Raw genomic sequence first — 15,486 nt, 5'->3', positions numbered from 1 at the left:
TCATAATTTCATGCATCTTTATATCTGATGCATCTGCATCTTTAGTAGTTTTTTCTTCTTAATTTCAATCCATAAACTAATGATTCTTGTTATTTTAAGTAATCAATTCATAGTTTAGTGCATATTACCTTGGGTGTGTAAATTTCTTTTGTTAGAGGAGATTTTGAAAGAAATCAAGCACAAATAAAAAAAAAGAAGAACAAGCAAGACATGGATAGAAGGAGCTAAGCAGAGGAGTTTTGTTCATCAGAAAGCCTCCAAGTATCCTCCATGGCCAGCCCTACATGCGCCTCACGCAACATCCAAGTACTCTCCTAGGGCCACCATCATCCCATGCGCTTTACGTACTCCTCTATGCGCCTCGCGCAGGCCCCAATCTCACCTCCAGGGGCTGTCCTCCAAGCTTGCGCTTCACACATGTGTTGGTGCGCTTCACACTACCAAACAGAGGCCACCAATTCCTCTTTGTTGGGCTTGCGCTTCACTTAAGGATTCATGCGCCTCACGCACCATCATGGGCCACTCCCAGAGCTTGTGACTCCTTGCTAAATCTCTCTTAATCTCCAATTCTTTAAAGCACTTGAGTTGATGATTAAAACTTGAGCACAAGGCCCATGATTTGAAGTATTGATTGACACTTATGAATAATTATCTACAGCTTAACTTAGAATGAAAAACTATTTGAAAAATATTAATTAGTTTAGATTTGATTATTTTTTAATTTTGATTTGTTTTGAATCTTAAATTAGGGTTATTATTTTAAAAAGGAGAGACACTCACATGGCTTTCTTCTTCCGGCCGTTTTCACAATTCAGAGCTTTTGTTTTTGCACTATGAACAACTAATCTCCTTTGTTAATGTTAAAAGTTTTGTTTATTATTATGGGCTAATGTTATTACTTTTCTACTTTTGATTAACGTATTGATATTTTCTTAAGAATTAAATTTTTGTTCTTCATCACAAGGGTTTGAATCTATTAGGAAATAGTTTAAATCTGAATTGAATTCTATATTCATCTTGAAAAAGTTGTTTGTTAGAATTAAACTTGAAAACTCTTCGCTCAATTCTTTAAGTTTTGAACTTGACTTGATAGGTGACATTAAATCAACTAGGTTTAAGTATTGAGAACTGTGTGGTTTTTGAATCAATATATGTGCTTCACCTCTTATCATAATTAATTGATCAAGGAATTGACGGTTTGTTAAGTTAAGAGAAATCGGATTACCAAGAAATTGAGATTTGATTAATTAGGGTTCGTCGTAAGATACATCTTTGCATAATCAAAGTAGATAGTGAAAAGCATTCTTCCTGAAGTTTTAAGCATCTCTGAAATCTTAATGTTTCTTTATTCATACTACTTCCTTAACTGTTTACAATTTGCCTTCAGTTTACTCTCTGTTGTGTTACTGGATATTTCTAAAACTCTAATTTGCTATTGTGTAATTAGAATAATCGATTAACTCTTGCGTGTTCAGTCTGTTAATCCTCGTGGGAACGATAACCTACTCCCGTGATATTACTTAATACGATACGATGTACTTGCTGAATTGTGGTGTTGCGAAACTTCGCATTAGTATTTCTTTCCTAGTTTCACAATTATTTTTATTAAAAATAAATAGATTAATTTATAATTAATATTAAACAATATTAGTTAGAAAACATAAGTTCAAGACAAAAAGTATTATCTTCTTGAAATTGTTTTTTTTTTTTTTTTTATCGAATTAAATTCAGGCCACTTCAAATCCGAACCAACATGTAAAAAAATGCTTCGAATAAGTCTTCATACGGGACCGAGCCATGTAAACCCTGCTGAGAAGTGAAAGATGTCAAACAGTTGGTTAATGCTGACTTGTAATATTGTCGGATACCGAACAACCAATAAATGGAATTCAATTTCCATGTCTCCTTTATGACTGTCAGATTATTTATGACTGTCAGATTACTCACTCCATAAACAACAACTTAGGTGTGGAGTTTTTAGTTTTCCGAACAGTTAGTGGTTTCAGAAATTCAGAATCCATGGCTGCTATAGTGAAGTATGGGATCATAGGTGTGGGAATGATGGGAAGGGAGCATCTGATGAACTTACACCATCTTCGCGACGAAGGCGTGGCGGTTGTGGCGGTTGCTGATCCTCATGTTCCGTCGCAGCAACTCTCCCTTGAATTAGCACATTCCTTTAGTTGGCCTCTCAAGGTATCATCAATCATTCTTTTGAATTATTCATCATTTTTAGGGTTTACAAGTTTAGGTCCCAAAGCATAAAAATCTTACCAGCTGAGGAATTCTTTTTGATAAACTTGGACACTGGTGATAATATTAATAATAATATCTTTACTTCGAATGGTGAAATTTATTGTATGAAGTTCCGTTTGAAAATTTCTTGCTGCAATTATCTGGAAAAATCAACTCTTCATGAATCATATTTTGCTGTTTATAAGGTGAATGACATTGAAAGCTGTGAAGGTTTTCTCAGGTCACAAGGAGTTGTTGGAAAGTGAACTGTGTGATGTATTGGTGGTATCCACACCTAACATGACCCATTACAGAATTCTAATGGACATAATCAATTATCCTAAACCCCATCATGTACTTGTAGAAAAGCCACTGTGCACCACTGTCTCTCACTGCAAAGAGGTTTGATCTTCATTCTATGGATTTGTCTCTGCTAACAGGTCAACTGGGTTATGATTATGAGTAAAGGTTCAATCTGGTCCTAGACCCGAAGATTCAAATTGGTCCTCGAGATATTGAAATAGCAATTTAGTCCTTGAAGTTACACTCCTCTATTCAATTTGGTCTTTGCATTGAAGTACTTCACTAACGGTATTATGTGTCACTTTGTGATACAGAAGGTACAAAGTGACGCCTCTCACATTTAGTAATGCTCATTGACAGAAAGATCAAAGTGAATCACAAAGTGTAACTTTAGGGATCAAATTGATATTTTTAAAATCTTGATGACCAATTCAAACAATTGCAAGAATCTCGAAGACCAGAATGAAGCTTTACTCTTTTGATGTACTTTTACATTAAGGACAGACTAGTAAAAAAAGATTTTGTAGACTGTTATCTTCTTGGTTGGTCTCTCAATCAAGATCGGAGATATCAACTATACTTTTACCATTGAAGTTAGTATTATCGGTAGTAGAGTTTTGGTATAAATTGTAGTAGTATGTAAACCAATGAAACATGCTACATAAATGTCGTAAACATTTTTCCTTTGGCAAATGAGTAGATGCCATGGTTACAGTTACAGGTGTAATACAGTTAGCATTCTCATCTCTCTTAATTCAACACGCAGAATATTTGGATAAATGATGATACATACTCCTAAATTGTCACCCTGGTTTCAAAATGAAGATAGTGAGTGTATTTTATGTTTTCAAGAGACTAAGTACATTTAACTTTTTATCTTGTTTAGAAATTAGGATGGAGTTTAGGAGGGTATATCATTTCTGAATGTGGTACGATGCATCTTTTGATGATGATTTGAAGCGTTAGTTGCAGATGTTAAATAATGCTGTTTATATTTCCTTTGATTATTTGGAAATGCACTAATCTGTTTTCCTATGTCTTTGGATTAGGTTGTTGAAGCTGCTAGAAAGAGACCAGATATATTGGTACAAGTTGGATTGGAATATAGATACATGCCACCTGTTGCAAAATTGATAGAAATAGTTAAGGAAGGAAGCCTTGGACAGGTCAGAATGGTAGCAATTCGTGAGCACCGTTTCCCTTTCTTGGTGAAGGTTAGTCTTTCAGAACTAAGACTACATGTTTTGGTTTTCATAGCTAGTAAGCTGAAATGCTGATACTGGTCATAGGTGAACAATTGGAATCGGTTCAATATTAACTCTGGGGGAACTCTAGTAGAGAAGTGTTGCCACTTCTTTGATTTGATGAGGCTGTTTGTTGGTGCAAATCCTGTCCGTGTGATGGCTTCTGGAGCTATTGATGTTAATCACAAGGATGAAATATATGATGGGAAGGTAGATCTGATGCTGCATTTTTAGTTACAGTGATACCAAACTTTTAATCACAATATTATTAGTGGCCTATATGATTTACTACTACTGACTTATTATAATATCTAAAATCATTCTTCAATGCAGAAATAGAAATTGCACTAAGCTGACTTAAGTTCCATGATATATTGAACAAATTAAAGTTTTCAAATGATAGTGAACTAAATGTATAATAGATAACCTTTTTATAGGACTGAGCAAAAGTCTTTCTGAATAATGAATGTAATAATCTGAGAATGCTAAATTGAAATATCCTAATCTTATGCACCCATGGCAGGTATGTTAGAGAGACATTAGTGATTAAATATGTGATTAACATGAAGCCTTGATTAAACAGAGTTGAAGTTCCCTGGTGTTTTTGCTTTGTTGGTAAAATACTGCTGACTGGTTTTTTGCTATGTTGAGATATATTTTGTTTTACCAGGTTCAGATTTAAGAACTTAAGTTCTTATTGTCACAGTTCTAACTTCCAACTGAATGATGTGATTGTGTTTTAAAAACTGCAATTAGCATCAGGTTTTTGCTTCATGCAATGTCCTTTTATATTGTAATTACTTGAAAAAAATTATTTTGGACAGGTGCCAGATATCATTGACAATGCTTATGTTATTGTCGAATTTGATAATGGTTCTAGAGGAATGCTTGATCTTTGTATGTTTGCTGAAGGAAGTAAAAATGAGCAAGAAATATCTGTTGTTGGTGATGTTGGAAAGGTAAATTACTCTTCCTTTCACCACTTAATGTACTTAATTTATGGTAACCTGTTTAAGACAACAACAAATTTGACTGTTTGAAGCCAATCAATTATGCTGCAGTTTGATCTCTTTCACTGATATAGTTCATTTAAGGCTAGAAAAGAAAGTTTCATCCATTATTCATGTCAAGATGGTTATTAGTATTCTTTGCATCTGAATTCAAAATATTTTTAACAGGGAGAGGCTTATGTTCCTGAAAGTATCGTGCGCTTTGGTACACGTCAAGCAGGGAGAGATGGTGTTCAGACTTTAAAGGCTGAAGATCCCAGAATAAAGTTGGTGGCTTCTCTATCTGTTAACTAGTTCATCATTATCAGTATAAGATTTAAGTTGCTTAAATGAATTTAAAATGGATCAGTTGGAGTATAGTTCTATAGCTATATACATAGAGGGAGACCCAACAAAGTCTTGGAAGAAATTAAGATTTTTTAATATAATTGAGCTAAACAAAGATATAATTTAAGACAAAGCACTTTAATGTAGTTTGATCCAAGTGGGATATCACTTTGTAGTTGTTGCTGATGTATATGATCATGAGCTATCATCTGTGAATATAATCATTTATTCATGTATTTTGTATGCATCTACAGATATGATGGGTTGCACCATGGGTCCAGCTATGTGGAACACCTTAACTTCTTAACTGCAATAAGGACCAAAGGTGAAAAGGGTCCTGCTGTAGATTTGCAAGATGGATTGATATCTGTTGCAATGGGAGTTGCAGCACAGCTCTCCATAGAATATGGAAGATTTGTTACTATTGAGGAAGTTATGGATAAGGTTAAAATTTGATATGTCTACTATCAATACGTAAATAGAAGTACTTGAATACTTTGTGAATATTACATTCCTTCCACCCAGATGCCATGTTTTAGTACTTCGCCAAATTTAGCTCGTACCTCATGCAATATACTTTCAGGAAAACTGAAATGTTAATAATTGACTATATATTATTTCAGAAATAGTGGGCTTCTTTGGCCAACAGATATTATTCGATTTTATTTACTCATATAATTGTAGGTTAATATAATTGATTGTGCAATATACTTGATTAAGATCATCCAAATCAATAACCGCGGAAAACTCAGCCGCTAGAGACAAAAAAAAAGTCCTTTTGTTATTAGTTTGGTACTTTTTCAGTTCTCATTGCTTGATAATTTCCGGGATATATTGTGGCTTCTAATGTAGTAATGTCTATACATGGCTCTTAAATCCGCAAAAATCCGAGTTACTTGGCCTCTCAATTACATATTTACATACGATATTTGACTTTTTAAGATTTCTAAGTTCTAACATCAATCTAAATCATGAAACTTGCAAATGATCAACTTCGGCTTACTAGTAGTGAAAGCTCGCCTGCAATAATTTCATTCAGTGCAGTTGGATAAATTATTCTTTTTTCCTGAATTCCTTAAAAGGCGCTTTATTTCATTGTTTACATTCATCTCTTGTTCTCACGTGAATCTAAACTCCATGACTCAAAATTACAAGTCTAGTATATACCCCAAAATTACCATAGCACGAGATTTGCCATGAGAAAGAACTTACGAAAGCAACACAAGAAAAAATTTCTGGCATATAACAAACCTTACAATATTGGTCTCCACTACTTTACTACTAATGAGGTTCCGGAGAAAGATGACCTACTGGTTCAAAACTCATCAATATCCAAGTCATAAAAACACCATCAACATATAATGCATTCCAAAAAGTAATGAAGCACCATAAAATAACAAGTGAAATCAACGGTAACGGCGGAGGGAAAGGGTATTGTTTCTCTTCCAGGTTGCCCTGCGGGAAGGACGATTTTTGTGGTAAAGATGTCCCTTGCCACGTAAACCCCTGTTAGACTTCCCAGCAGAGGTGAGGCCGCGAAGTTCCCTGTGTTTATGGACTGGATTGCAGAGCCAATTGATCCTTGGATCATTTCTAATAGCTGTGTGCGCAACATCCACCATAATGATCTCAAAGTATTTGTATGTCGAGTCCTGTAAGCATGAAACAATTGCACTATATGAACAAGACTGGTGTGTAATCATGTTTCACTTAAAAAATGTGAGAAATTAACAAACCTCATTCACCCAGTAAGAATTGAGGACCCTGAGGCCACCTAGCTTCCGTCCAGCCCTCTCCTCAGCAACAGACCTCTTGCTTCGCTGAAATTTCAGTTGAGTAACACCCTGGTTCGTGGGCTTGCCATAAACAATACCCTTGGGAACAGGTCTCTTGCGGCCACCCCTTCGCACACGAACACGGTAGACCACATATCCCTGGAATATTACAAAACAGTCAAAATTAGATAGTATTGAATGCATAGCCATTGTGCCAGATCTTGACAAAAGCAAATTTTGTAATAAAGAAATTTGCTTGGTCAGATGATTGGCTGCTTAGTTTGCTATAGCTGGCTTCACAAGGGGTCTAATTGTTGCATATATGCAACTCTACAAGAGAGATTGCATATGAATCAAAACACCCGCTTCACCCACAAGCTATTTCAAGATCTCCTAAACAATATATATTATCGCAGTAACAAAAAATGTGTCGGATCTTGACAAATGCAAATTCTGTATTAAGGGAAAAAGAATGCCTGGTATTGACCGACTGTTTATTTCACTATAGCTGGTCTCAGGAAGCATCCAATCATTGCACATGAAAAAACCCAAAAGGGGGAAATGCATATGCTTCAGGACACCGCATAACCAGCATCTCATCATAATCATGGTAAAATACACAAAGGGTCACTCAATCAAAGAAACATCACCATGATTTATTACATCACAATCCAGACAGTGTACCAAACAACTATGTCACAACGAAAGAATTTATCATTCTTATTACTTGGTAATTGATTGTTGGCACACTTCCAAGATAAATTCTACCAAAGAAAAACACAACATAAATAGTTCAATACCAAAATATAACGCAATAAAACCATCACATAAACGGAAATTGACCTGTTTGGCCTTGTAACCCAAGCGACGAGCCTTGTCGGGGCGGGTTGGCCTAGTGACACGGACAATGGAAGGCTGCTGACGATACTCCCAGCACCTTACCCTCTGCAAGAATCTCATTACATCCGATTGCTTCTTGCGCCAGAGCTCCGAAACATACTTATAAGCACCTATTCAAGTATTCATACCCAACACAACACAACGCAAGATAAATACCAAATCATATAACAACCATTAATTTCTCTTCACACAAACGAAGAAACGATACAAGTAAAATGCTAAGCACACTTCGGTCAAGGAAATCGAAAGCACAAAACAAGTGGAACAGACTGTTATCAACTGAAACCGAAATATCTCAAGCTATATGACATACCAATGTCCATCACTACGGAAACAATTTCCATGAAAACTAAACATCATGCATGACAATATTAACAATGAGAATAGACTAAAACGTCACGAGGGGATCAATGCGAAACGGTCGTTGAATCCTAAGAACACAACAGCGGAGAGAGAGAGAGAGAGAGAGAGAGAATACCCATGGTGGCGGAGGAACACCCGCAGTCGCAGTGAAGGAAGGTGGTGCTTTAGGGTTTGAAATGTAACTGAGGGTGCTGCTCGAACATTTTATAGACAGGGGCAGCTACAGTGAAGCGAATTCTGAGCCCTTTTATTTATTAATTTTTAATTTAATGTTTTTCCCGTCGCAAGGAAATAATCCCTAAATGTTTTGTTTATAAATACCAGAAACTATTATATATAATAATTCTAGTTTTTAATTTTGATATCAGATTTATAGTAGGATTTTTTAATAATGTGTAAAATTTGGTGTGTTTTTTATATGAAGATCACAAATTTGATTCTTCAATTGTAAAGTTTAATTTATTTTAATTTTTAAAATGTAAAATTTACCTTTTAATTTGTGGAACTGACACAAAATTTATCCTCTAATTTATAAAGTAATATAAAATCTACCCTCCAATTTGTGAAGTTTAATTTTTTAAAATTTTTAAAACACAAAATCTATCTTTACATTTGTGTTTTTAGTATTAAAAAATGTTTTAAATATACAAATGAAATTCTCCGATTTGTGATTACTTCCATACTAAATTAAAATACATTATTTTTTTATAATCGAGAATAACACAACAATAATTTCCATATAGAAAAAAAGGCGGCCACATAATTTGATTATGGGATTTCTTTTTATGAAAAAATAAATTAATATGTAATTTAGTGAATATTTATTTTTTATCTCATATTACATATTTATTGTATTGTAAACCAAATATGTCATATTTCTTAAAAAATATCTCGAATACAAATAAGATATATGCTAAATTTTTTGTGTGATTATAAATTCTAAATTCTAAGTCATGTACACGGAATATGTCATATATGTGTATTACATTGCAAACAAAAGATAAATATTTGTAGGTATAAAAATATAATCTCTTAAAATAAAAATTATCTATAGTGCATGTAATATCAGAGGCCATGCCTCTATTTATACACATATTACATTCATCTTTTAAACTTTTTTAATGTAATTTATTTTTAAAAATTTGAGTTGTCCATAATAAATAACTATCTACATATCTATTTTTATCACAACACTTATTTTTAGATGTCTAATTATGATTATGTCTCGATCAAACTTTACTAAAAAAAATCTAATAAAAAAAATTTTAGTGAAAAAAAAAGAATTTAGTATCCTTTGTGATAAGGATTGTCTTGTTAAAAACCTTGTCAACAAAAATCTAATAGAAAAAAAAACCTGACTAAAAAAAGAAGAGTACAACATCCTCCTCTTATCCACATTATTTAATATCTCATAATTAATACATTCCAAACTGATGTACCAATCTTTTAAAAGAGGATTTTGGAAGTGACTTTATAAACAAATCTGCTAGATTATCACTTGAGCAGCTCTGTTGGTTATCGATTGTTCCTTGATTTTGAAGATCATGGGTGAAGAAGAATTTGAAAGAAATATGCTTTGTTCTATCACTTTTGATGTATCCACCCTTATGTTGAGCAATGCATGTCGTATTATCTTCAAACAGAATAGTTTGAGCTATTTTATGATCAATCAATCCACATGATGATAAAATATGTTGGATTAAACTCTTGAGCCAAAAACACTTGCGACTTGCTTCATGTATCGCTAGTATTTCAGTATTATTAGAGGAGATTATTGCTATCATCTGTTTTGTGGACCTCCATGATATAGATGTATCACCATATGTAAGTAGATATCTTGTTTGAGATCTTCCTTTGTGTCGATCATACAAGTATCTTACATTTGCATAACCAACTAATTGTGATTTGGATTCATATGGAATAAACTAGTTTCATATCAATTGTTCCATGAAAATATCGAAAGATTTGTTTGATTTCATTCCAATGTCTTCTGGTTGGAGAGGAACTATACCTTGCTAGTAAATTCACAGCAAATGATATGTCACGTCGTGTATTATTAGCAAGATACATTAGTGCTCCAATGGCATTGAGATATGGTACTTTAGGACCAATGATATCTTTATTTTCTTTTTTAGGATGGAATTGATCATTTTTCTCATCCAAAAACTTTATGATTATTGGGGTACTTAATGAATGTTACTTATCCATATAAAATCTCTTCAAGATCTTTTTTGTGTATGTTGTTTGATAAATAAAGATCCCATTTTTTATATGCCCGATCTACAGGTCGAGACAAAATTTAGTCTTTTTAAAATCTTTCATCTCAAACTCTTCTTTTAGAGTTTTTATAATTATTGGAATCTCTTCAGGGGTTCCAATGATATTTAAATCATCAACATACACAGTAATTATAATGAATCCATATGCATATTTCTTTATAAAAACACATGGGCAGATATCATTATTCTTGAATCCGTTCTTGGCCAGATACTCAATAAGACGATTACACTACATTCGTCCAGATTTCTTTATACCATATAAAGATCTTTGCAATTAGATTGAGTATAACCCCTATTCATTAGATGGTTTAGATATCTTTAGTCTTTCAAGGATTTTCATATAGATATCACGAATTAATTATCCATATAGATAAGCTGTCACCACATCTATTAGATGCATATACCATGAGAATAAACTGACTAATGCAATGTTATTGCATTACTGTAGGAGAATATGTTTATTCATAATCTATACCAGGCCTTTATAAAAAATCTTATGCCACAAGTCGAGCTTTTTAGTATACAACTTCATTTTTTTCATTTCGTTTTCTCATAAATACCCATCTGTATCCAACAGGTTTTACATCTTCTGGTGTATGGACTGCAGGTCCAAAAACTTCACACTTTGTAAGTGAGTCTAACTTAGCCTTCATGGCTTCTTCCCATTTCGGCCAACCATTCCTCTGTCGACATTCTTCGACTATTCTTGGCTCAAGATCCTTACTTTTATGCATGATATGTAATGCCATATTATATGCAAATATTTCATTAACAATTATTTTATTTTGGTTCTATTTTTTCCTGTAAAAACATAATTTATTGATATATCATCATTTTCACAATTTTCAACATTTTCAGGTACCTAAACTAAATGTCTTCTGGCATTAAAATCACACCTGAATGTCTTTACTATGTCTTTATCCTTTTCAACAGGAATAGTATTTACCTCTCTTTTTTTTCGAGAAATTTTGTCTTTGGAACCGACAAGTCTACTACGTTTCTGATGTGAATTTGTTTCGGTGGTTATTTGTCCAACTGGGACATCAATTTGAATTGGAACATTTTCAGTTGGTATATATAATTTAGTTATCCTTTTTGTATCAAAAAATGCATTAGGCAATTCATTTGATATTCTTTACAAATGTATAATCTTTTGAACTTTTAGTTTATATTGCCCTGATCGAGGATCTAAATGCATCAAGGATGATGCATTCCAATTAAGTTCCTTTTCAAGAAGCTTATTCTCTCCCTCCAATATTAAAAATTTTGATTCATCAAAATGACAATATGCAAATCAAATTTTAAATACATCTTTAGTTTGTATCTCAAGATACCTACCTCACTATAGAGGGAGAATCATATCCAACATATATCCCCAATTTTCTTTGTGTCCCATTTTGGTGCGATAAGACAGGGCAATTGGATCATATATTTTACACCCAAATATTTTTAAATAGAAAATATTTGGCTACTGGCCAAAAGCTAATTACAGAGAAAAAAATTGATGGTAACTTGTTGGCCTTAAACGAATAAGTACTGCAGCATGTAAAATTGCATGCTCCAAGTAGAGGTTCGGAGGTATGTTCTCATAAATAAGGGTCTTGCTTCTCTCTTGTGTTTGCATTAAACTAAGCTAACATTTTGAAAATTTATATGAAGCTTGAATGGAAGATGGTGAGCAACGTTGCTTTTCATTAAGGGAAGCTACACTTGTTAGTTTGCATGTTCATCCATGTAATATTGCATTAAATGCTACACTAACTTAATCACACACTTTCATTACCTTTGAGAAGGGAGTTCAGTCACAGTAAGAAGAGAGTGGAATGGTTAATGGTTTGGTTAATTGGTAACCTAGAAAGAGAGTGGTTCGGTTAAGAAGAGAGAGAAAGAATGATTAAAATGTGTGATCGTGTACTAACTCTATGAATTGATATATCTAGATGTCTCTTTACTTAATTCTCATATGTTGAATTAAAGATGTCGTGATTAATCAAGACAAGTGGCCATACTTGTGGTGGAGATTAATTCGTAAGAAATAATTAGCCACAGTGGTAGTGTTTAATTACCAGTTCTCGCCGTCGGAATCTGAAACAAAGAAAATTTTACTGACATGGCGAGTAACATTATCACATAACTTTTCGGCTCTAAAACTTGTCTAACATTTATATATACATGCTCATACATTATATCATGATGAATTGCACCTCAATAATTTTCCAAATTCTTATTGCAGAATTCCTGAAATTATGGTGTAGAAAAATGGGTTCTTACACCCTATTCTTCTAATAGAAAAATTTTACCCTCAAAATTTTGTTACCTGTGAATAGGTAAGGAAATTTTGTCCTTATGGTGGATTCCAATTTTCAGGTATGTCCTTCTATTCCATCTTGTCCCCATTCAACCTTTACTAGGGGAATCAACTTTCCTCGCAACTCCTTGATGCTCCGCTCAACTATCTTTACTGGCGGTATGCGAAATTTTAATCTATCTGCTGTTACAGATTCTAAGACGTGACCATCATCAAGATTGTATTTCCTAAGTTGTAAAACATGAAACACATCATGGAGGTTTGACAAGTACGGGGAAAGTGCTAACTGGTATGCCACTGGATCGACTCTTCTATGGATTTGAAAAGGTCTTATATATCTAGAGCTTAACTTTTTGGCTTTAAGGCTACGACCTACACCAGTTGTGAGGGTGACTTTCAAGAAAACATGGTCTCTCTCTTCAAATTCTAAATGTTTTCTCCTCTTATCGGTTAGCTCTTCTGTCTATTTGTGCCATCAAGATCTTGTCACAAATCCTTTTGATTTGCTTTGTGGTCTCCTGTACCAGCTCGGGTCCGAAAGCATTAGATTCTCCCTTTCATACCAGCATAGTAGTGTTTGATATTTTCGACCATATAGCACTTCATATGGTGCTATACCAATATTTGCATGATAACTATTGTTGTAGGCGAACTCTATCAGAGGTAAATACTTGTTCCAACTTCCATTCTGATCCAAAGTACATGATCTCAGCATATCTTCTAGGGTCTAAATGGTGCGCTCTGACTAACTATCGGTCTGTGGATAATATGCGGTGCTCATGTGTAGGCTGGTTCTAAATGCCTTCTGAAATACTCCCCAAAACTTCAAGGTAAATCGCGGATCTCTATTTGACACGATGCTGGAGGGTACGCCATGTAACCGTACAATGTCTTGGATATATAGCTGAATGATCTAATGGGTAGAAAATGATCAGATTTAGTCAACCTATCCATGATTACCCATATCTCATCATGTCCGGTCGTGGTCTTTGGTAGTCCGAAGATGAAGTCCAATGTAATGGCTTCCTATTTCTATTGTGGTACTTCCTTTTTTTTAGTTGTGTCAATGATCACTCTATCTGTGAGAATCTCTTAATACATCACCTGTAGCATCCGGCTAACCCTAGAAAGCTTCGAAACTCTGTGACTGTAGTTGGTTGCTACCACTCCAGTACTGCTTCTATCTTTGATAGATCCATACCAATGCCTCCTTGGGACACCACGTATCCTAAAAATTTTACTTCCCGTGTCCAAAATTCGCACTTGGAGAGCTTCGTATACAACTTATTTTCCTTCAGAATTTGCAATACATTTCTCAAATGTTCTTCATGTTCACTTTTAGTTCTTGAGTAGATAAGAATGTTGTCAACAAAAACTACTACAAACTTATCCAAATAAGGTTAGAAGACTCAATTCATGTAATCCATGAAAATGACAAGAGCATTGGTTAATCCAAAGGACATAACCGTATACTCATAGTGACCGTATCGAGTTCTAAACGCAATTTTGGGTATCGGATTCTTTGACTCAAATATAATGATATCCGAATCTCAGATCTATCTTTGAGAAAATAGTCGCACCTCTCAGTTGGTCCATCAAATCATCAATCTCGGCAAGGGGTACTTGTCCTTGATGGTAACCTTATTCAGTTGTCAATAATCTACACACAGCTGTATTCCACTGTCCTTCTAACCAGTGCTCCCATGGTAATGCACTTGGGCATACAAATTTCTTTTCTAGTAACTTTTCTAACTGAGACTTCAGTTCCGCAAGCTCCAAAGGCGACATTCGGTATGGTTCTGCCAAGATCGGTCCAATCCTTGGTACCAAGTGGATAGTAAACTCTATCTCTCGCTGTGGGGGAATCTCCATAATCTTGTTGGGAAAGACTTCAGAAAATTCTCTCATTACTGGGATTCACTCTAAACCTAATTTAGTTTCAAATGAGCTAGCCGCTAAGAGAACATAACCTTTACATTCACTCCCTCTTTGGTTAATTGCTACAGAATTTAAATAAAATCCTAATGAAATGACCAGTCCAGTAGGCATACTAACTGATGGAATTAAAGTGATTCTTTCAAAACAATCCAAGAAAACATGATGAGAAGACAACCAATCTATTCCTAAAATTACATCAATGCCACTCAAAGGTAAGCATATTAAGTCATGCATAAAAGACTTTTCTTTGATATCAAAAGGAAATCTTTGGCATACTAAGCTAGTCACAGCATTCTGTATAGTAGAGTATGGATAATCAAATCATACATTATTCTAGAGGAATTTAATCCCAACTCATGTACACAACCTATAGTTATAAATGAATGTGAAGCACCTGAGTCATACAATACAGTTAGGGTATGGTCCTTGACAGTACACTTACCTCGGATGATGGGATCAGTTTCAGTGACATCTTCAGCTTTCATAGCAAACACCCTTCCTTGATATTGAGGTCTAGGAGGAAAATGTTCAGCCCTTTGTTAGGAAAAATCCATGGCCAGGTGTTCATACTTGTCACACTGATAACATACTCCTGTTCCCAATAGGTAGGGTCTTCCTACATGGCTCTTTTCACACCTAGTACATAGAATTCTGATGTCCTGTTGGGGGCATGTTCCTATGTCCTGTTGCTGATTATTACCACCCATGGTAAAATGAGAAGGAAAATTACCATCCTGTAGATTTCAGCGAGGAGGCTACCTTACCGCCTTGAAATTCTTCCCTTGAGAAGCAAAGTTGCGGTTA

The 15,486-nt window shown here is 34.5% G+C and overlaps 2 protein-coding genes across 5 annotated transcripts; one reads left to right on the top strand and one right to left on the bottom strand.

The window, feature by feature from the left end:
• Positions 1,806-5,797, top strand: LOC107629742 (inositol 2-dehydrogenase). 4 transcript variants are annotated; one of them, XM_016332634.2, is made up of 7 exons: positions 1,808-2,196; positions 2,467-2,637; positions 3,588-3,752; positions 3,828-3,992; positions 4,607-4,741; positions 4,961-5,062; positions 5,374-5,779. In XM_016332634.2, the coding sequence occupies exons 1-7, from the start codon at positions 2,020-2,022 to the stop codon at positions 5,377-5,379; spliced, it is 921 nt and encodes a 306-aa protein (XP_016188120.1). In that variant the 5' UTR covers positions 1,808-2,019; the 3' UTR covers positions 5,380-5,779. The 4 variants fall into 4 exon arrangements, with proteins under 4 accessions (XP_020976407.1, XP_016188120.1, XP_016188112.1 ...); XM_016332626.2 differs by having other exon boundaries at positions 1,810-2,196; positions 4,961-5,058; positions 5,374-5,797; XM_021120744.1 differs by having other exon boundaries at positions 1,990-2,196; positions 2,442-2,637; positions 4,961-5,058; positions 5,374-5,797.
• On the bottom strand, positions 6,328-8,424 carry LOC107629756 (60S ribosomal protein L15-1). The gene is made up of 4 exons (XM_021120757.1): positions 8,273-8,424; positions 7,738-7,904; positions 6,856-7,053; positions 6,328-6,771 (listed from the first exon to the last, which is right to left on the bottom strand). The coding sequence occupies exons 1-4, from the start codon at positions 8,274-8,276 to the stop codon at positions 6,526-6,528; spliced, it is 615 nt and encodes a 204-aa protein (XP_020976416.1). The 5' UTR covers positions 8,277-8,424; the 3' UTR covers positions 6,328-6,525.

This window comes from Arachis ipaensis, chromosome B01 (assembly GCF_000816755.2).
Source record: "Arachis ipaensis cultivar K30076 chromosome B01, Araip1.1, whole genome shotgun sequence".
Taxonomy (NCBI): domain Eukaryota; kingdom Viridiplantae; phylum Streptophyta; class Magnoliopsida; order Fabales; family Fabaceae; genus Arachis; species Arachis ipaensis.
Note: the sequence above shows the minus strand (reverse complement) of the source record. Positions and strands in the feature narration are given on the sequence as shown.